Genomic DNA, 19856 nt, shown 5'->3' with positions numbered 1-19856 from the left:
ATTTATATATATTTATATATATAATTTTATATTTATATTAAAATTAATATTTTATTAATTTCGAATCGAATATAATTTTATATAATATCAAATCGAATTAAATTTGAATATAAAAAATAATAAAAAATTATCGAATCAAATCTAAATTTTTTATATTTAAAATCTGATCGAAGCGAATAAAAATTCTTATCGATTCGATTCGTTGTCATCTCTAATCAAAATTTTAAAACAGTTACTTTTGCATTGATTGAATCCAATAATTGATCATTGATTTTGTTTTGTTATTATTACTATATCAATCCCATTGGTATTGATTGAATTCAAAACAAAAACATCACTCCCATAAATTTAATTTTAAAAAATTGCAAATTGCAAACTGCAAAGATCTCTCCTATTTTTCATAGAAAGGGGCAGCCACAGCCCCCACCCACCCCATGTCTCCGAGAAGATAAAAACCATTTAATTTATCCAAAAAAATGGGTCCATCCCATTAATTTCTGACGTGGATAATTCAATCATTGATCCTATTTCCCAATACGCCGAGGCAGAGAAAAGATTTTTCTGCTTCTTCTTGTTGTTTTTTTTTTAAGTTTTCAACAGTAAAAAATTATAAAAAAAAACGCAGCCGTTTGATGAGGTGTGCCACGTGAAAAATGCAAAAGGATGCGTTTGAGGCGCGTGAGAGATGTCACATAGTACTTACGTGGACGCTAATCAGCCCGCGTTAAAATTAATCCACAACAAGACGAAAACAGTACCTCAAAGTGCAGAAATCTTTCTGGTCTTTCTGGTCGGTCTAAATAAACAGGGATTCAGGATTGATACAACGTGGATCCGACTTGGCAATCTAATCTACCGTTAAGTCTAACCGTTTGATAGGTAGCTCGAAAAATTATTAAACCCGGCAACAAAGTGGGACGGTAATCCGAGAAGAAACTCAAAAAAGAAAAAAAAAAATAGAGGACAGCGATTAAGAGAGAGAAGGGAAAAAAATGATGTCAAATTCTTGTTACAGTTCACGATTCTTAGCTATAAATAGGAGTCTTTCTTTCATTTGCTTTCACTCCAAATCTAATCAACGTCGAAGTTTGCAGTTCTCTAGGAACTTTTCAAAGCAAAATTTTCAGAAACGTTTCCGTTCTGGGATTTCAGGTGCTGGAGTTTCCAGGGTTTCTCCAAATCCAGCGTTATCGATATTGTCTTTTAAGGTAATTAGGTGCTCGCATTTTCTTTCATTTATGTGTTTGATGTTTTGAATTTATGGTTTCTGAATGGGTTTTTTTGGATTTTTCAGAGACGTGATTTAAAGCCACCTTTGAAGAAGCTATATAAAGAACAAGAAGAAGAATTAGAAGGAATGACGATTAAACCGGCGGTTAGGATCGCCGAGAGGAAATTAATCGTAAAGAACCGGACAATCCTAACCGGAGTTCCCGAAAATGTGATCGCGACTTCCGGTTCAGAATCCGGTCCGGTCGAGGGAGTTTTCCTCGGTGCGGTTTTTGATGAAGAGAATAGCAGGCATGTGGTCCCCATCGGCACTTTACGCGACGTCCGGTTCATGTCCTGCTTTAGGTTCAAGCTATGGTGGATGGCCCAGAAAATGGGAGATCAAGGCAAAGACATACCTCTCGAGACTCAATTCCTATTGGTTGAAACCAAAGAAGGGTCCCACCTTGACTCAACCGAAGAAAATCAGATCGTTTACACCGTATTCCTGCCTTTAATCGAAGGCTCGTTTCGAGCCGTCTTACAAGGGAACCAAAACGACCAGCTAGAGCTGTGTCTGGAGAGTGGCGACGCCGACACTAAAGCCTCGTCGTTCACGCATTCTGTTTTCATCCATGCTGGCACTGACCCTTTCAGTACAATATCGGAAGCAATCAAGGCCGTCAAATTACATCTCAAAACGTTCCGTCAACGGCACGAGAAAAAATTACCTGGAATCGTTGATTATTTCGGGTGGTGCACCTGGGACGCGTTTTACCAGGACGTTACTCAAGAAGGAGTCGAAGCTGGGCTCGAGTCTTTAGCTTCCGGTGGGACCCCTCCGAAGTTCGTGATCATCGACGACGGATGGCAATCCGTCGGTGGGGATCCCCAGGAAGAAGAAACTTCATCGTCATCGGCAGATCAGGCCGAAACAAAACAACAGCCGTTGCTTCGTTTGACCGCGATAAAAGAAAACGAGAAATTCCAAAAGAAAGACGATCCGACGGTGGGGTTAAAAAACATCGTCAACATTGCCAAAGAAAAACACGGGTTAAGTTATGTGTACGTATGGCACGCAATTACTGGGTACTGGGGTGGAGTCCGACCTGGAGTTGAGGAAATGGAAGGATACGGATCGAAAATCCTGTACCCGATGGTTTCGAAGGGAGTGGTGGACAATGAACCGGGTTGGAAAACCGATGCGATAGCGGTTCAAGGGTTGGGTTTGGTAAACCCAAAGAACGTGTACAAGTTTTACAATGAGTTGCACAGTTATCTGGCGGATGCGGGTATAGACGGAGTTAAGGTGGACGTGCAGTGCATTTTGGAAACTCTTGGTGCTGGGCTCGGTGGAAGGGTGGAGTTGACGAGGCAATATCATCAGGCTCTTGATGCATCGGTGGGCAGGAATTTTCCCGACAATGGGATCATCGCTTGCATGAGCCATAACACAGATGCACTCTACTGGTAATTTTCTTCTCCTCCTGTCATTTCTTTTTTATTTTATGTTTTATTTTTTTGGGGGGTTTTTTTTGTTCTGATGTGGTGGGTTGTATTTTGAAATTGTGTGGAAACAGTTCGAAGCAGACGGCGGTGGTGAGAGCATCAGATGATTTCTACCCGCGTGACCCAGTATCACACACCATCCACATTGCGGCGGTGGCGTACAATAGTGTTTTCCTTGGGGAATTTATGCTGCCGGATTGGGACATGTTCCACTCTCTTCATCCGGCCGCCGAGTACCACGCCTCAGCACGTGCTATTAGCGGCGGCCCCATCTATGTTAGGTAAGGAGGAATCGCCCAGCCCCCCTTGGCCTCTTTCTGTTTGGTTTACTTATGATCAAAATTGTTTGGGTTACCAGTTTATGGTTACTGGTGGCTAAATATTAACCTTTTGTTTGTAACAGTGATGCGCCTGGAAGGCATAACTTTGAGCTTCTGAAGAAATTGGTGTTGCCTGATGGGTCGATTCTCCGTGCGCGTTTGCCAGGACGGCCCACTCGTGATTGCTTGTTCACAGATCCAGCTCGTGATGGGGTTAGGTAAGCTTCAGCTTTTTCACTCTCTTTGGGTGGAACGGAATGAATAGAAATAAAACCATTAGAAAATTAACTAATTAGATGGAACATAGGCTTCTTATTGCATATATTTTACATGTTCAGATATGATAAATTAAGCCTTGGAAGTTAAAATGGTTTAGACAGCTCCATTAATGAACAAGTCTCAACTATTAAAATTACTATTTCTGGAGTTTGATATGTTGTTTGCTTGTTGGCACTTCCTTTGATTGCAGCTTGTTGAAGATATGGAACATGAACAAGTACACCGGAGTTCTTGGTGTATACAACTGCCAAGGTGCGGCGTGGAACAGCTGTGCAAGGAAAAATACTTTCCACCAAACCAAGATGAAGTCCCTATCGGGCCATGTAAAGGGTTGTGACGTCCACCTCATTGCGGAGGCCTCCTTGGACCATGACTGGACTGGTGACTGTGCAGTTTACTATCACCGGACCGGTGAAGTAATCACCCTACCATATAATGCAGCCATGCCGGTGTCCCTCAAGGTCCTTGAGCATGAAACCCTCACACTAACACCTATCAAGGTTTTGGCACCAGGGTTCAGTTTTGCACCGTTGGGACTCATCAACATGTACAATTCAGGTGGTGCTATTGAGGGGCTAAAATATGAAGTTAGTAATGGTGTCAATTTATCTGAGCTCGATGTTGGATACGGAGGTGAAAGCAGTGGCCTTAGTGGTGTGAGAGTAGAGAACTGTAGCAATGAATTGGTAGGGAAAGTTTGCATGGAGATTAAAGGTTGTGGCAACTTTGGTGCTTATTCATCAGCTAAGCCAAGAAAGTGCACTGTTGGATCTAGTGAAGTTGAATTTGACTACGAGCCATCATCCGGATTGTTGAAGTTCAGCTTGGAAAAATTGCCCGAGGAAGGGCAGAAAGTCCATGTTGTTGAAGTTGAGTTATGAGTTAGATGCAGTACAGCAGAATGTCAGATTCACTGAGGAATATGTTGAGAGTAGGTCTTGCTCTATTTGGGGTTTTATCATTATATCCCCTCATATTTTTTACCCATTTATTAGTTTTATGTATCATTTAAGATGGAGGGAAGAGATTGAAATAAAAGTTTCTTCTTGCTATTAAAGCTGGTTTCTTGGTTACATACGTTATGTTTCCCCTATGAGTCACATTTACAGCAGGAAAGTGCTGTTATCCCCTCAGAATCAAGCAATTGGAGAACTTTGTGAACCTAATGAAATCTAATGAAATTCCATTTATCTGTAGACCATCAAAGAATGATGACAACTGAAACACAGACTATCAGCAGTCATTCACAATGCTATTCTTCTCCCCAGCCATATGATGACTAGTTCTTTCCATCCAAAGGAAAGAGGAGTTGGGTTTTCAAACCCTTGGTACAAAAGATCCACTTGCTTTATCTCCTTTCTTTTTTACTCATCCCTCCACAGCCTCAGACATGGATCCTTCAACCCTAGGAAACAGGAGCCTCGGCTACAACCCAGATCCCTTTGAACTCCTCTCAGGCAATTGGGTTCTGCATCTGGAGCACTCTATCCAGACTGTTGAATATTAAATCAAAGTCAAAAGTAATGGCAGTTGAAATTTCATTAAACATTTTCTTAAGGAACATTTCTCATGTCTTCAAATTCAGATGCCTATTCCTATAATAACAAATGCTACCAAACCCAAAACCATCATTGACACTATTAGTTGGATAAAAATCAGGAGAAGGCGCCCTTCATTAAGATGAATTCTTAAAGAAACAATTCACTCATTTTGATAAAGTAGATGAAAGAACTCATCAGCAACATTGTTTTCCTGCTCATTTTCTTGCAGTTGTAACTGCCTTGGTTGCTCCTCTTCAGCAGGCTGCTGGTTCAATCCTGTCCGTTGATAAAACACTTCTCTTTGCTTGTTCAAGTTCTCATCTATCTTCTCAATTATTTCATTATGAGATTCTTTATTTTCCGATATATGCTCTATGTTCTGAACATCCAGCACCTCACCGGCCTCTTTAATAACAGATTAAATTGAAAACAGAATAAGAAAAGAAATCATGAACAGTTTAAACCAGACAAACAGGAAAACTTGCTACACAAGCCACATAGTAGAACAGTTTCAGTGAGTAATTTGGCACTACAAAGGGAAAATGGGATATTAAGACAGCAGCGAAGGAAAACAAAAAGTTATGGATATTCATGGAGAAATAATTTACCTATAAGATGAAATGATGACCAAGGACATGAATGTCTTACCACTTTCAGAATAATTTTTGAGATCAATTATATTGCCATTTACATTCATTATTATTATCATTTGGAAAATAATCATAGACTTCATGAGATTCATCAATATAGGTTTATGAATTATGGGAAAAGGTAATTGTAAATGACACATACAACATAACATATAAAATACCAAAAGAAGCAGCTTAACGTTACCTACATAAATATGCTCATTTACTAAGGGCATCCTCGAGGTCAAAAGCACTTCAATCCAGGTTCCAAAATGATAAGCATAACACCACATCCCGATATTAAGAGTAGTCAGTTCAAAAACATATAGTCATGTTTAGGCCTATTGTAAAGATTGATAAAGTGCCAGAAAAAGAGCATAAGATGTACGTTCAATGGCTTGTTTCTTGGCCACTGCATATTCTGTGGACATTTTCTTTAGCATATTGAGGTCAACCTCCATACCCTTGTTCAATAAGCAGTAAGAGCAGATATCACATAATCAGAAGTAGTTTAAACCAAAAACTAATTCAATAAGGATTACAATAGGAAATTAATGGTACCCATTGCATACACCCTAAACTATTGTTATCTATAGTTTGAGAGCGTGCAAGTGAAACTATCAGCCTATCCATTAGACAAGACAAAATTAAACATACAGATCCGTACTTTATGCACAAATGCTTTCTGCAGTATTCATGGATCGCAACCATTTCGGAAGAACTGGTCTCAGCTTTAATGAAAAACAACGTTCTTAGCACCACATCATATGTTGTATTGTGTCCCACCTACTAGCAGTCACTGCAGCATATAGGAACACTAACATCTGCCTTAAAGGTGCCATATGCTTCCTCTCATAAATTTATCTCATGAGTTGAATAACTTACCAAGTCCATGTGGTGGTATTGCTCGATAGCAGTATCAGTAAATAACCTGTTAGTCAAAATGAAACCGGCAAAGACGTAATAAAACAAAAACATTCTTTTCATATGCAATAGTACAAGATAGATATCTGAACCTACTTCTCATATGCAACTTGTATACGCACATCTTGTAATTTTGTCAGACTGTTAATTGTTTCACTAACCGAGCCCTCATTTAAAAGATAGATATCTGAACCTCCCAAACAGAAACATACTTTTTTCCAGCAACCTTTTCACCAAAGTAGGCACAACTTTTATACCCATTTCTTTTGCCTCAGCAACAAGGCTTTTAAGTTTCTTCAGCTTTCCTGTCAGTTTAGGATTTCATAGTAAGTCAAAAAGAACAAAACGAAGATGAAGGAAAAGGAAAAAATAACAAACATAAAGTAAGTTAAACAGGGGATGCCTGGTCAACGGATAATTTTAGCATTCTTATCATTACTTGTTATAATGAACCTTGATTTTGAGTATAACTATCACCATAAATACAATTTATTGGAAATGATTTAAAGAAAAATGAGGAAACACACCAAGCAAAAGATAAATCCTAAAAGGAGGTTTGAAAGGTTGAGTTTCATAGAGGCAGTAGAGGCAATAGAGCCCTCCTAGTGTGCAGGATAAAGAATCAGCATTGACCACATGACCTGCATAAGAGTATAGGATAGCTAAGGAAAAAGATCATGCATGAAAAAAAAATCAAAAGGAAACTATATTTTGCTGTTTTTGGAACCAAAATGAAAGCAGCAAGACTTTGACATGCCAATGGTATGGGCATAGAGTGATTGCATAAAGAAAGCTAAGTTCGTAGTAAGGACTGGCCTCATAAATGTATGAGAATTTCCTCCATAACCATACTCTCTTCATATCATTCAAAGTTATTGATTCACTCTGTCAATTGGAAATCAGACAATTATTCTACCCAAATTGTGATAAAATTGAGAAAAAAAAAAAAAAAAAAAGAACCTGAACAAACTCATTAATAGGCTCGTCAATGTCTTGCATGAATGGAGCCAATTCCATCTTCGGCTTTTACCCTCCGTTGCTCTTTAGCTAACCCTCGTGTTTAATATTCATCCGGCGAATCTGGTTGAAAATAAAAGAGTAAATTTTAGTGGCAGAGTGACAGAATTTAAAGAGAGGGACGAGACAAATAAAGAAGAGAGAAATATTTATGGGCTACGCCAGGTGTGCATGAGTAAGGGCGGAGGCGGGAGAGTGAGATAGAGAGAAGCAGTTATGACGACAGAAGAAGGGGACATGCCAGGTTTTGGATCTAACAACTTTGACCCAATGGTTAGATAATCAACAAATGGCAATGGATGGCATTTGGCAAAGTCTTGGTATGAATTCATGAATTGGTACTAACAAAGCAACTCAAAAATCACAATTCCATGGTTATACAGATAGCATGAAATAGATTGCATTTCATTCAGTTTCATGCTATCTTGATTGATATACTGAGCTCATACTTGACGAGAATTGAGAACAACTGAACCCGAAGACGCTAGTCACAATCACTTCAAATTGTGCTGTTGTTATGGCGGCTCAGAGCGAAATGCAAATATGCACTGCACATCCATAAAATATTGAGAATTATTAATGAATAACAGGCAAAAGACAGGATTTTTTGCAGCTCCCTACAGAGATTGATATCCATGCAACCAAATAGATCTACGGGATTTTTAGACTAGTCATTAGTCTAACCCTGCTGGTTGTTGTTGGGGCTTTTGGTGACCTGTGGCCTGTACAACATTCAAAGAAGCACACAATAGGAAAAACTACTCTAGCAATTAGGTTTTTAATGTCCAAGCATCCATACGGTTCTTTCTAATTGTACAAAAGAGAAGCCTAACAGTGAAATTCAATACTAAATATGTCCAATACAGCAACCTACCATCATAAACATGATACTGTGATGAAAGTAAGACATGCATCTAAAATTCCATTTTAACAAGTGCATTTGAAACTTCAGATCCATAATGAAGCCAGTCCTTGGCACATATTAGGGCTTCCACTGTCTCTGGTCGCAGGAAGCAACGATACTCATCTAGTTGTTTGTCTACGATATCAAAGACTGAGTCAGGAGCAGCAGCAGATACCGGAATTGACAAAAAGTCACGAGCCATCTTTGAAAGAGTTGGATACTTCATCTTGTTCAGCTTCCACCAACCTAAGACGTCAAACTCTTGGGTACGAGGCAACAAGGACTCTTCCAAGTACTGATCCAACTCAGACTTCATCTGCTGGCTAGTAGTCTCCATAATGTAGACATCAAAATCTGTAAGTCCATGGTCTGAAAGAAGATTTCCTCGATGAGATTCGTCAGTCTTTGCGTTGTTTCCAGCATTTCCTTCATCTGCATAAGTTGGTGTCAAAGGCAATGGAAGTGCCACATATTCAAGAAATAGCTCGTGAATTCCATCATCAACAATTTTGATATATGTGGGAGCATCTTCACCGTATATCTTTGTGAAACTGAACTCAACAAGTTTCATTTTGAATCGAGGATCCATGACTACTGCAATTGCCAAAACCAGGCTACAATCCTTCCAGTATTTATCAATCTTTTCTTGCATTGACTTAGCGAGATTGCTGATGAAGGGATCCTCACTAGTGATCAAACGGCACAAGTCTGCATGTATTTTCCACGCTTCATGAAAGAATGTAATTGTGGTAGGGTTAGTCGTAGTTGTAAGCATGCTGGCTGCATCAAAGAGAGGCTTCAAGAAGTTGCATAAAGTCTCAGCTAGCTTCCAGTCTTCCATTAACAGGGCTAGCTTATAATCTGGATCAGAAGTATCCAAACAATTAAACACTTCCTTCAATTCAGAAGCAGCTGCAAGCATTTGGTATGTTGTGTTCCATTGAGTTTGATTATCAAGAAATAGGCTCTTTTCACTTGGCACTTGAAGCTGGTTTTTAACTTGAACAAACTTATCATTATGGGATTCTGATGTCTTCACATACTTCACACTATCACGGATTTTCTTGATGATCTCTTGCCCTGCTCCGAGCACATCCTTTGCCATGCTACTCAAAGTACGAGCTATGCAATTTCCGAGTAACAGCTGACCGTTAAGAACAAGCGGATTCTTAATGCAGAGTAAAGGCCTAAGATTTTCCAGCCCAGCTTCACTTTGTGGATGATTGAAGGTGAGGGAAAATAACTTGCCTTCCAAACTCCAGTCTGACAGGCAAGCAGCAACAGCATGACATAGAGCAGAATCGGAATCCGGATATGGTTCCATTATGACATTGAGAACCCGTCTATGCAACTTCCAGTCACTGTCAATGAATTGTCCAGTTATAAACACGTAACCCAGGGTTTGATTTGAAGTCCACATGTCCAGTGTAAGACAAAAGCGTCCAGGAACACCCTCAATAAACTTCATGACACTTTGCTTTTCTCTCAAGTAAGTTGCAACACAATCCCCTTGAAGAGTGTTGAAACTCACCTTGTCAAACCGAGGCTGAAGATTCTGAACAAATGCTATGAACCCAGGATGCTCAACCATGTGAAGAGGGTAATCGTGCATGATTATCATTCTTGCAATTTCATGGCGGCAACGGTCCAGATCAAATGGAATGTAAGGTGAACTAGGGGATCTGTAGCGTCGCTTTGGTGGTTCACTTCCACCCATTCTTGAGTTATATGGGGTCAATTGATTGTTATCTTGGTCGCGTAAGAGTGCTGGACAGGTTCCTTTGGCTATGTGACGTTTGAGGTGGCTGGTCCCTGCTACCTTGGAACCAGTACTATAAGCAAAACTTTGCTTGCAACGCTTACAGCATGCTCTTCTACATCCAGCACTTACAGTTTCAATGGTAAAATACTCCCAAACCATGGACTTCTTTTTCCTTCGCTTGTTGGGCTGTGCTTCAGAAGTGATCAGGGCCAGCTCATTGTTATTTTCCACAGGGGTTGTTTCCATTTCTGTCATTTCTGCCATTTCTGTCTAGAAGTAAACCCCGCTGCTAACAGCGAAAGAAACTTTTAAAAAGAATTCAAAAAATGTATATAGAACATAAATAAAGAGTAGTTCCAAGTACCATTAAGGCTAAAATAACTTGGTTGATTGAAAATACAGGAAACGATGAGGTTTTGCCAAAGTAATCCACGAGTTTTCACACAGAGAGAGAGAGAGGATCTAAAAAGCTCATTACAAACAGAATCTTCTCAACTTTGAGATACATCATTACATAGTGGCTTACTAAATAGCAAGAGGTCTAGAGAAAAGAAAAGAAGCCTTAATTCATTTCAACTTTAAACTCCAAAAACAGTCGGGATTTGAGTCAAGGCTGTTGGATATGACCTCTTTGTTGTAAGGGTAATAAATTCCAACGCGTGCTACAGGTATAGTTGGTGGAAAACAGTACTCTTTCGGAACTGTAACATTTTACCATTACATAAGATGGTCCTGCTATACTACGTATATCCAATGCGCTGGCAATCCAGGATTACAAATAAGAGCTGCTTCAATTGGGAAGAAGAGAATAGAAGAATCCAACTGTTACTTTACCATCACCAACACCTTATTCTAACATATGCAACAAAAATTTTATCCTACGTCTTTGAATATTTAATAACATATTTTAATAAAATTGCTTGAAATCACGAGAATAGTTGTCGTTATGATGTGTTCTGTCAGTGCTAAAGAGAAGACATTAGACAGTTTCAACTTAGAATGCCTGACACGTTTGATGTAATTAAGTTAACAATCAATGTATTATCTTTAAATTTGCATTTGAACATTTAGAATTCACTTTCTTTCCTTTTCTTTTTAATGTATCGATTGGCTCGTGGGATAAATTACATCTAAGAAATATTGTCATGAGTTTGTTTTTATTTCGCTTAGCTCCCTCTTTTGGATATGGAGAGAAAGGTGACTGGGTCAAGGAATAAACATTAGTTGTGCCTGGGTCAAGGGATAACTGGGCCTGGGTCATCAATCCGGTGGGTCCATCCCAAAACCGAATCATATGACAACAACTAATATCACAGGACTAGATAGAAGTCAAATGGGTCCACCTTAAGGACCAGGGCTAAATTAGGCATTTTACATCTGATGGGCTTTTCACTGGTAACACCTGACAAGGGATAGAATAAAAAAAAAAAAAAACTAGACCTAGGGTTGCAAAACAATTCAAATAAACAAAAAGAGAAAGCCCAGATCAAGAAAACCCTGAAACCCAATTGAATTTCAAGATCAAACTCAAAATCTAAATCTGAATCATCTGCCCAGATCAAAAATAAGAAAAAGAAAAACCCATGTTTGCCCAGATCAACAACCGAAGCAAAAACCCATTAACATACAGAGAAAACTGGAATTGATAAGTCTACTGCACAACCAGATCATCAAAACTGAAAAGGGACAAACCCATGAGAGCCTGAAACTCGAAACGGAAGCCATATAAACGAGGCAAAAGAGCAAACCAACAAACTATAAAAACGAACTCTTCAACTTCAATAACTATAAAGACAACAAAAATAACAACACCAATTTCTCGAGTTTGTCAATATAATCAAAAGCAACCATCGTAATTCTCATAACACTGAACATGAAACCTTAAAAATCAAACCCCATAATCAAATTAACAATGAATAAGAAAGCAAACATTAAAAAAGAAAAAGAAGGGAAAAACAACAAAATTAAAGTCAAAAAAAGAAACTGAAAAATTAGGTAAGGGTATTTTTTATTACCGGTAAAAACCGAAAGAGAAGGGATCCGGCAGCGGATTTGAAGCCCCGAAAGCGACGTGAAAGGCTGAGAGATCTAGGGTTTTGCAGGAAGAAAGAGGAGAGAGAAAGGGGAAGGGAGGAGAGCAGAGGAGAGGGAAGGAGGATTTGGGCTTAGGAGAGACCCGAAAGGGCTAATTGGACCTGAAAGGAGAAAGGGGTAGCTGTTGGGATGGGACTTTTGGTTTTGGGGATAAGGGTAATATGGGGTCAGACTTGATTATAATTAAAGAAGAAAAAGGGATTTTCAGGTGTTGGACTTTTCGGCTCGCACGCCAAAAAAACAAACCATTATTCTGATTTATCGACGAAACGGACCATAAAGCCAGCCCACCGAACCCCAACCCCAACCCAACCCCAGCCACAGCCACCCCAACCCCAACCCCCCAACCTATTTTTTTTTTTTTTTTAGGGTAAGTAAAAAGTGTAGAGCGTGGAGACCAGTAGCCCACCGAATGTTAATGGACTGTGTTTATTGGTGAGGGTCCACATTTGGGGAATTTTTTTCGTTTAGCCCAATGGCATGGCATGGTATGGCATAGCATGGGGATGTGTCCACTAAAATTTTCCAAACCATTATTTGACTCTATGAATGAATGATGCATGTTTAGGGTTTGGGGTGGTTTGAATTTTGTATGGTTGGCTTTCGCTAATCCTATCAAGTTTCAACTCATTTAATAAGGATCGTAAGAGGAAATTCATGGTACCCATTGCATACATCCTAAAACTATTGTTATAGATTGAGAGCGTGCGAGTGAAACTCTCGGCCTATCCATTAGACAAAACAAAATTAAACATACAGATCTGAACTTCACGCACAAATGTTTTCTACAGCATTCATGGATCGCAACCAGTTCAGAAGAACCGTCTCAGCTTTAATGATAAACAACATTCTCAGCACCACTTACAATTGGGAGGATCATATGTTGTATTGTGTTCTACCTAATAGCGTCATTGCAGTGTATAGGAACACTGTCATCTGCCTCAAAGGTGCCATATGCTTCCACTCATAAATTTATCTCATGAGTTGAATAACTTACTAAGTTCATGTCGAATGTCGAGTATCGCTCGATAGCGGCATCAGTAAATAACCTGTTAGTCAAAATGAAACCAGCAAAGACAAAATAAAACAAAAACATACTTTTCGTAATCAAATTGTATACGCACATCTTGTAATTTTGTCAGACTGTTAATTGTCTCTCTAACCGAGCCTTCATTTCTTTTAAGTCCACGAACCCAAACAGAAACAAACTTTTTTCTAGCATCCTTTTCACCAAAGTAGGCACTACTTTTATACCCATTTCTTTTGCCTCGGTAACAAGGCTTTTAAGTTTCTTCAGCTCTCCTGTCAGTTTAGGATTCCACTGTAAGCCAAAAAGAAAAAAAAAATGAAGAAAAAGGAAAAGGAAAAAAAAAACAAATATAATGTAAGCTACACGGGATGCCTAATCAACAAATAATTTTAGCATTCTTATCATTACTTGTTATAATGAACCATGTTTTTGAATAGAACTATCACCATAAATACCATTCATTGGAAATGATTTAAAGAAAAATGAGGACACATACCAAGCGAGAGATAAATCCTAAAAGGAGGTTTGAATGGTTGAGTTTCATAGGGGCAGTAGAGGCAATAGAGCCTTCCTAGTCTGCAGGATAAAGAATCAGCATTGTCCAGATGATCTGCATAAGAGTATAGGATAGCTGAGGAAAAAGTTCATGCATGAAAAAAAAAATCAGAAGGCAACTATTTTTTGCTGTTTTTGGAACCAAAAAGAAAGTAGCAAGACTTTGACATACCAATAGTATGGGCATACACTGATTGCATAGAGAAAGCTAAGTTCGTAGGACTGGCCTCAGAAATGTATGAGAATTTCCTCCATAACCATACTCTCTTCATATCCTCCAAAGTATATGTTTCACTCTGTCAATTGGAAATCAAACAATTATTCTTAAAAGTTTAAAAGTAACACCCAGAACCAAAATTGTGATAAATTTGAGAAAGGGAAAAAAAAAAGGAAAGAACCTGAACAAACTCATGAATAAGCTCTCAATGTCTTGCTTGAACAGAGACAAATCCATCTTCAGCTTTTACCCTCCGTTGCTCTTTAGCTAACACTCGCGTTTAATAATCATCCGGCTAATTTGGTTGAAAATAAAAGAGTAAATCTTAGTTGCAGAGAGAGAGAATTTAAACAGAGGGACGAGCGGGAGACAGAAAAGAGAAATATTTATGGCTTATGCCTGGTGTACTTGAATAAGGCCAGCGGCGAGCTCACCGGAGGTGGGCGAGTGAGATAGAGAGAGGCAGGTATGATTATGGTTCACGGTTTAGAGAGAGAAAATGAGAGTTAGTGCTAGTGGGTTGCTTAGCTTGGTATGAATTCGTGAATTGGTGATGACATAGCAACTCAAAAATCAAAATTCCATGGTTATACAGATTGCATATCATTCAGTTTAATGCCATCCTGATTGATATACTGATAGAATTAAAAACAACTGAACCCGAAGATGCTAGTCAAAATCACTTCAAATTGTGCTGTTGTTATAGCGGCTCGGAGCAAAATGCAAATATGCACTGCACATCCAGAAAATATTGAGAATCATTAATGATTTAACAGGCAAAAGAAAGCATAGCCTGCAGCTCCCTACAGAGATTGATATCCAGTCAACCAAACAGATCAACAGGATCATAAGACTAATCAGAAGTCTAACCCTGTCAGAAGCCTACTTGGTTGGTGTTGGGGCGTTTTGGTGACCTGTGGCCTGTACAACATTCAAAGAAGCATGCAATAGGAAAAACTACTCTAGCAATTTTTCATGTCCAAGTATCCATACAATTCTTTCTAATTGTACAAAATAGAAGCCTAACAGTGAAATTGAAAACTAAATATGTCCAATAGGGCAACCTACCATCATAAACATGATACTCTGATGGAAGTAAGACGATCACCTAAAATTCCATTTTAACTAGTGCATTTGAAACTTCAGATCCATAATGAAGCCAGTCCTTGGCGCATATTAGGGCTTCCACAGTCTCTGGTCGCAGGGAGCAACGATACTCATCTAGTTGCTTGTCTATGATATCAAAGACTGAGTCAGGAGCAGCAGCAAATACTGGAATTGACAAAAAGTCACGAGCCATCTTTGAAAGAGTTGGATACTTCATCTTGTGCAGCTTCCACCAACCTAAGACATCAAAATCTTGGACACGAGGCAACAAGGACTCTTCCAAGTACTGATCCAGCTCAGACTTCATCTGCTGGCTAGTAGTCTCCATAATGTAGGCATCAAAATCTGTAAGTCCATGGTCTGAAAGAAGATTTCCTTGATGAGATTCGTCAGTCTTAAAATTGTTTCCAGCATTTCCTTCATCTGCATAAGTCGGTGTCAAAGGCAGTGGAAGTGCCACATATTCAAGAAATAGCTCATGAATTCCATCATCAACAGTTTTGATATATGTGGGAGCATCTTCACCGTATATTTTTGTGAAACTGAACTCAACAAGTTTCATTTTGAATCGAGGATCCATGACCACTGCAATTGCCAAAACCAGGCTACAATCCTTCCAGTATTTATCAATCTTCTCTTGCATTGACTTAGCAAGATTGCTGATGAAGGGATCCTCATCAGTGATTGAACGGCCTAAGTCTGCATGTATTTTCCAAGCTTCATGAAAGAATGTAATTGCAGTAGGGTTAGTTGTAATTGTAAGCATGCTGGCTGCATCAAATAGAGGTTTCAAGAAAGTGCATAAAGTCTCAGCTAGATTCCAGTCTTCCATTGACGGGGCTAGCTTATAATCTGGATCAGAAGTATCCAAACAATTAAACACTTCCTTCAATTCAGAAGCAGCTGCAAGCATTTGGTATGTTGTGTTCCATTGAGTTTGATTATCGAGAAATAGGCTCTTTTCACTTGGCACTTGAAGTTGGTTTTTAACTTGAACAAACTTATCATCATGGGATTCTGATGTCTTCACATACTTCACACTATCACGGATTTTCTTGATGATCTCTTGCCCTGCTCCGAGCACATCCTTTGCCATGCAGCTCAAAGTACGAGCTATGCAATTTCCGAGTAATAGCTGACCGTTAAGAACAAGCGGATTCTTAATGCAGAGTAAAGGCCTAAGATTTTCCAGCCCAGCTTCACTTTGTGGATGATTGAAGGTAAGGGAAAATAACTTGCCTTCCAAACTCCAGTCTGACAGGCAAGCAGCAACAGCATGACTTAGAGCAGAATCAGAATCCGGATATGGCTCCATTATGACATTGAAAACCCGTCTATGCAACTTCCAGTCACTATCAATGAACTGTCCAGTTATAAACACATAACCCAGGGTTTGATTTGAAGTCCACATGTCCAGTGTAAGACAAAAGCGTCCAGGAATACCCTCAATAAACTTCATGACACTTTGCTTTTCTCTCAAGTAAGTTGCAACACAATCCCCTTGAAGAGTGTTGAAACTCACTTTATCAAACCGAGGCTGAAGATTCTGAACAAAAGCTATGAACCCAGGATGCTCAACCATGTGAAGAGGGTAATCATGCATGATTATCATTCTTGCAATTTCATGGCGGCAACGGTCCTGATCAAATGGAATGTAAGGTGAACTAGGGGATCTGTAGCGTCGCTTTGGTGGTTCACTTCCACCCGTTCTTGGGTTATATGGGGTCAATTGATTGTTATCTTGGTCGCGTAAGAGTGCTGGACAGGTTCCTTTGGCTATGTGACGTTTGAGGTGGCTGGTCCCTGCTACCTTGGAACCAGTGCTATAAGCAAAACTTTGCTTGCAACGCTTACAGCATGCTCTTCTACATCCAGCACTCACAGTTTCAATGGTAAAGTACTCCCAAACCATGGACTTCTTTTTCCTTCGCTTGTTAGGCTGTGTTTCAGGAGTGATCAGGGCCAGCTCATTGTTATTTTCCACAGGGGTTGTTTCCATTTCTGTCATTTCTGCCATTTCTGTCTAGATGTAAACCTGCTGCCGACAGCAAAATAAACTTTAAAAAAGAATTGAAAATATGTATGTATAACATAAAAAAAGCGTAGTTCCAAGTACCATTAAGGCTAAAATAACTTGGATGATAGAAATACAGGAAATGATGAGGTTTTGCCAAAGTAAGCCATGAGTTTAGACACACACACACACATATATATAGAGAGAGAGAGAGAGGATGCATAAAGCGCATTCGAAACAGAATCTTCTCAGCTTTGAGATGCATCATTACATAGTGGCTTACTATATATGAACAGGTTCTAGAGAAAAGAAAAGAAGCCTTAATTTGTTTCTAACTTTAAACCGCAAAACAGTCTGGATTTGAGTCAAGGCTGTTGGATATGACCTCTTTGTTTTAAGGGTAACAAATTACACAGCGTGCTACAGGTATAGTTGGTGTAAAACAGTACTCTTACTGAACTATAACATTTTACCATTACGTAAGATGGTGCATGGCATGCTATACTACGTATATCCAATGTGCTGGCAATCCGGGATTACAAATAAGAGCTGCTTCAATTGGGAAGAAAAGAATAAAAGAATCCAATAATTACTTTACCATCAGCAACCCCTTATTCTAACATATGCAAAAAAAAAAATTTATCCAACGTCTTTGAATATTGAACAACGTATTTTAATCATAGTGCGTGAAATCACGAGAATGGTTGTCTTTAGGAGGATGTGTTCTGTCAGTTATGAAGACAATAGACGGTTTCAACTTAGTCTGGCACGTAAGATGTTATTAAGTTAACAATCAATGCATTATCTTTAAATTTGCATTTGAACATTTAGAACTCACTTCGATTGGCTCGTGGGTTAAATTACATTTAAGAAATATTGTCACGAGTTTTTTCACTTCTCTCCCTCGTTTCTTTCAGATATGAAGAGACGAGGAATAAACATTAGTTGCGCCTGGGTCAAGGAATAATTGGGCCTGGGTCACCAATCCGGTGGGTCCAACCCAAAACCAAATTATATGACAACAGCGAACATCACATGACAGATACGAGTCACATGGGCCCACCTTAAGGACAGGGCTAAAATAGGAATTGTACATCTAATGGGCTTTGACTGGTAACATCTGAGAAGGTTTACAATGAAAAAGAACACTAGATCTAGCGTTTCAAAAAAGATTAAAATAAACAGAAAGAGAAAGCCCAGATGAAGAAAAACTGAAACCCAACCGAATTTCAAGATCAAACTCAAAATCTAAATCTAAATCTAAATCATCTGCCCAGATCAAAAAGAAGAAAAATAGAAACCCATGTTTGCCCAGATCAACAACCAAAGCAAAAACCCATCAAAGAAAAAACAGGAATTGAGAGATCTACTGCACACCCAGATCATCAAAACTGAAGGGACAAACCCATCGAAGCCTAAAACACGAAACGGAAGCCATATAAACAAGGCAAAACAGCAAACCAACCTAAGAAATATAAAAACGAACTCTTCAACTTCCATAACTATAAAGACAACAAAAATAACACCACCAATCTCTCGTGTTTGTCAATATAATCAAAAGCAACCATCGTAATTCTCATAACACTGAAACATGAAACCTTAAAAAATCAAACCCCAAAATCAAACTAACAACGAATAAGAAAGCAAGCATTAAAAAAAAAAAAAAGCGAAAAACAACAAAATTAGAGTCAAACAAAGAAACTCAAAAATTAGGTAAGGGTAATTTTTCTTTACCGGTCAAAAACCGAAAGAGAAGGGATCTGGCAGTAGATTTGAAGCCCGGAAAGCGACGTGGAAGGCTGAGAGATCTAGGGTTTTGCAGGAAGAAAGAGGAGAGAGAAAGGGGAAGGAAGGAGAGCAGAGCAGAAGAGAGAAGATGGAAGGAGGATTTGGGCTTAGAACAGACCCGAAAGGGCTAATTGGACCTGAAAGGAGAAAGGGGCAGCTGTTGGGATAGGACTGTTGGTTTTGGGGATAAGGGTAATATGGGGTCAAACTTTGAGAGATTATTAAAAAAAAAAAAAAAGGGAATTGTAGGTGTTGGACTTTTGGGAGTAGCGTGGGAAGGTCCATTACTCCAATTCCCTTCCGCTTCTAATACCACAACTTGGGAAAGAAAATTTTCCGTTCCTTTATTGGTTCATTTTCGCACGCCGAAAAACTAACCATGATTCTGATCGATCGACGTAACGGACCACAAAAGCCAGCCCACCCAACCCCAAATATTTTCTTTTAGGGTAAGTGGAGAAACGTGTTGAGCGTGGATACCGTAGCCCACCGAATTTTAATGGACTGTGTTTATCGGTGTGGGTCCACATTTGGGGAATTTTTTTTGTTTAGCCCAATGGTATGGCATGACATGGCATCGCATGGGGATGTGTCCACTAAAATTTTCCAAACCATTATTTGACTCTATGAATGAATGATGCATGTTTAGGGTTTGGGGTGGTTCGGTTTTTGTATGGTTGGCTTCGGCTAATCCTATCAAGTTTCAACCCATTTACTATCTACCATAGGCAGGCCACGGCTACAGTCGGCTTCTCAATGTCACTACTTGCCATTGACTTTTATTCCATTTTGTTGGAAATAAGACAACTTTTTTAAATTACAATATTCTTTTGGGAAATTAATAAGGGGAGGGACAAGAGACCATGACTAATAAAAATGTAATTGATTGAGTTATAATCGATATAATATTAAATTTGATTCAAAATTTAAATTTTAAATTTTGATTTAAATTTGATT

The 19856-nt window shown here is 39.1% G+C and overlaps 2 protein-coding genes and 3 pseudogenes across 6 annotated transcripts; 1 reads left to right on the top strand and 4 right to left on the bottom strand.

Moving 5' to 3' along the window:
- The first annotated feature begins 922 nt into the window (after nt 1-922).
- LOC111303287 (putative galactinol--sucrose galactosyltransferase 6) lies at nt 923-4374 on the top strand. The gene is made up of 5 exons (XM_022899421.2): nt 923-1208; nt 1295-2679; nt 2790-2999; nt 3122-3256; nt 3508-4374. The coding sequence occupies exons 1-5, from the start codon at nt 993-995 to the stop codon at nt 4196-4198; spliced, it is 2637 nt and encodes an 878-aa protein (XP_022755156.2). The 5' UTR covers nt 923-992; the 3' UTR covers nt 4199-4374.
- Nucleotides 4375-4515: 141 nt separating this feature from the next.
- Nucleotides 4516-7428, bottom strand: LOC111303291 (uncharacterized; annotated as a pseudogene). Its single transcript, XR_016326841.1, has 5 exons — nt 7372-7428; nt 7224-7296; nt 6939-7052; nt 6508-6716; nt 4516-6418 (listed from the first exon to the last, which is right to left on the bottom strand). The product of XR_016326841.1 is annotated as an uncharacterized LOC111303291 (transcript).
- Nucleotides 7429-8179: 751 nt separating this feature from the next.
- On the bottom strand, nt 8180-12363 carry LOC111303289 (zinc finger BED domain-containing protein DAYSLEEPER pseudogene; annotated as a pseudogene). Its single transcript, XR_016326746.1, has 2 exons — nt 12110-12363; nt 8180-10380 (listed from the first exon to the last, which is right to left on the bottom strand). The product of XR_016326746.1 is annotated as a zinc finger BED domain-containing protein DAYSLEEPER pseudogene (transcript).
- Nucleotides 12364-12894: 531 nt separating this feature from the next.
- Nucleotides 12895-14227, bottom strand: LOC149515456 (uncharacterized; annotated as a pseudogene). Its single transcript, XR_016326745.1, has 4 exons — nt 14172-14227; nt 13946-14069; nt 13715-13828; nt 12895-13490 (listed from the first exon to the last, which is right to left on the bottom strand). The product of XR_016326745.1 is annotated as an uncharacterized LOC149515456 (transcript).
- A 503-nt stretch (nt 14228-14730) lies between these two features.
- Nucleotides 14731-19008, bottom strand: LOC111303288 (zinc finger BED domain-containing protein DAYSLEEPER-like). 2 transcript variants are annotated; one of them, XM_022899425.2, is made up of 2 exons: nt 18846-19008; nt 14731-17135 (listed from the first exon to the last, which is right to left on the bottom strand). In XM_022899425.2, the coding sequence occupies exon 2, from the start codon at nt 17112-17114 to the stop codon at nt 15099-15101; it is 2016 nt and encodes a 671-aa protein (XP_022755160.2). In that variant the 5' UTR covers nt 17115-17135; nt 18846-19008; the 3' UTR covers nt 14731-15098. The 2 variants fall into 2 exon arrangements, with proteins under 2 accessions (XP_022755160.2, XP_022755157.2); XM_022899422.2 differs by having other exon boundaries at nt 14731-17132.
- Between the last annotated feature and the right edge of the window lie 848 nt (nt 19009-19856).

The sequence above is a fragment of the Durio zibethinus genome, chromosome 13 (genome assembly GCF_047325235.1).
Source record: "Durio zibethinus cultivar Kanyao isolate XHJ-2024 chromosome 13, ASM4732523v1, whole genome shotgun sequence".
NCBI lineage: Eukaryota > Viridiplantae > Streptophyta > Magnoliopsida > Malvales > Malvaceae > Durio > Durio zibethinus.
This window is presented reverse-complemented; position numbering and strand designations above follow the sequence as displayed.

What these genes read in the sequence shown, in the direction of transcription:
- LOC111303288 (XM_022899425.2), bottom strand. Translation starts at nt 17,114, where the DNA reads ATGGCAGAAATGACAGAAATGGAAACAACCCCTGTGGAAAATAACAAT.
- LOC111303287 (XM_022899421.2), top strand. Translation starts at nt 993, where the DNA reads ATGATGTCAAATTCTTGTTACAGTTCACGATTCTTAGCTATAAATAGG. An exon ending in AACACAGATGCACTCTACTG is followed by an intron (nt 2,680 to 2,789) that starts GTAATTTTCTTC and finishes GTGTGGAAACAG; the next exon opens with TTCGAAGCAGACGGCGGTGG. An exon ending in CCAGCTCGTGATGGGGTTAG is followed by an intron (nt 3,257 to 3,507) that starts GTAAGCTTCAGC and finishes CTTTGATTGCAG; the next exon opens with CTTGTTGAAGATATGGAACA.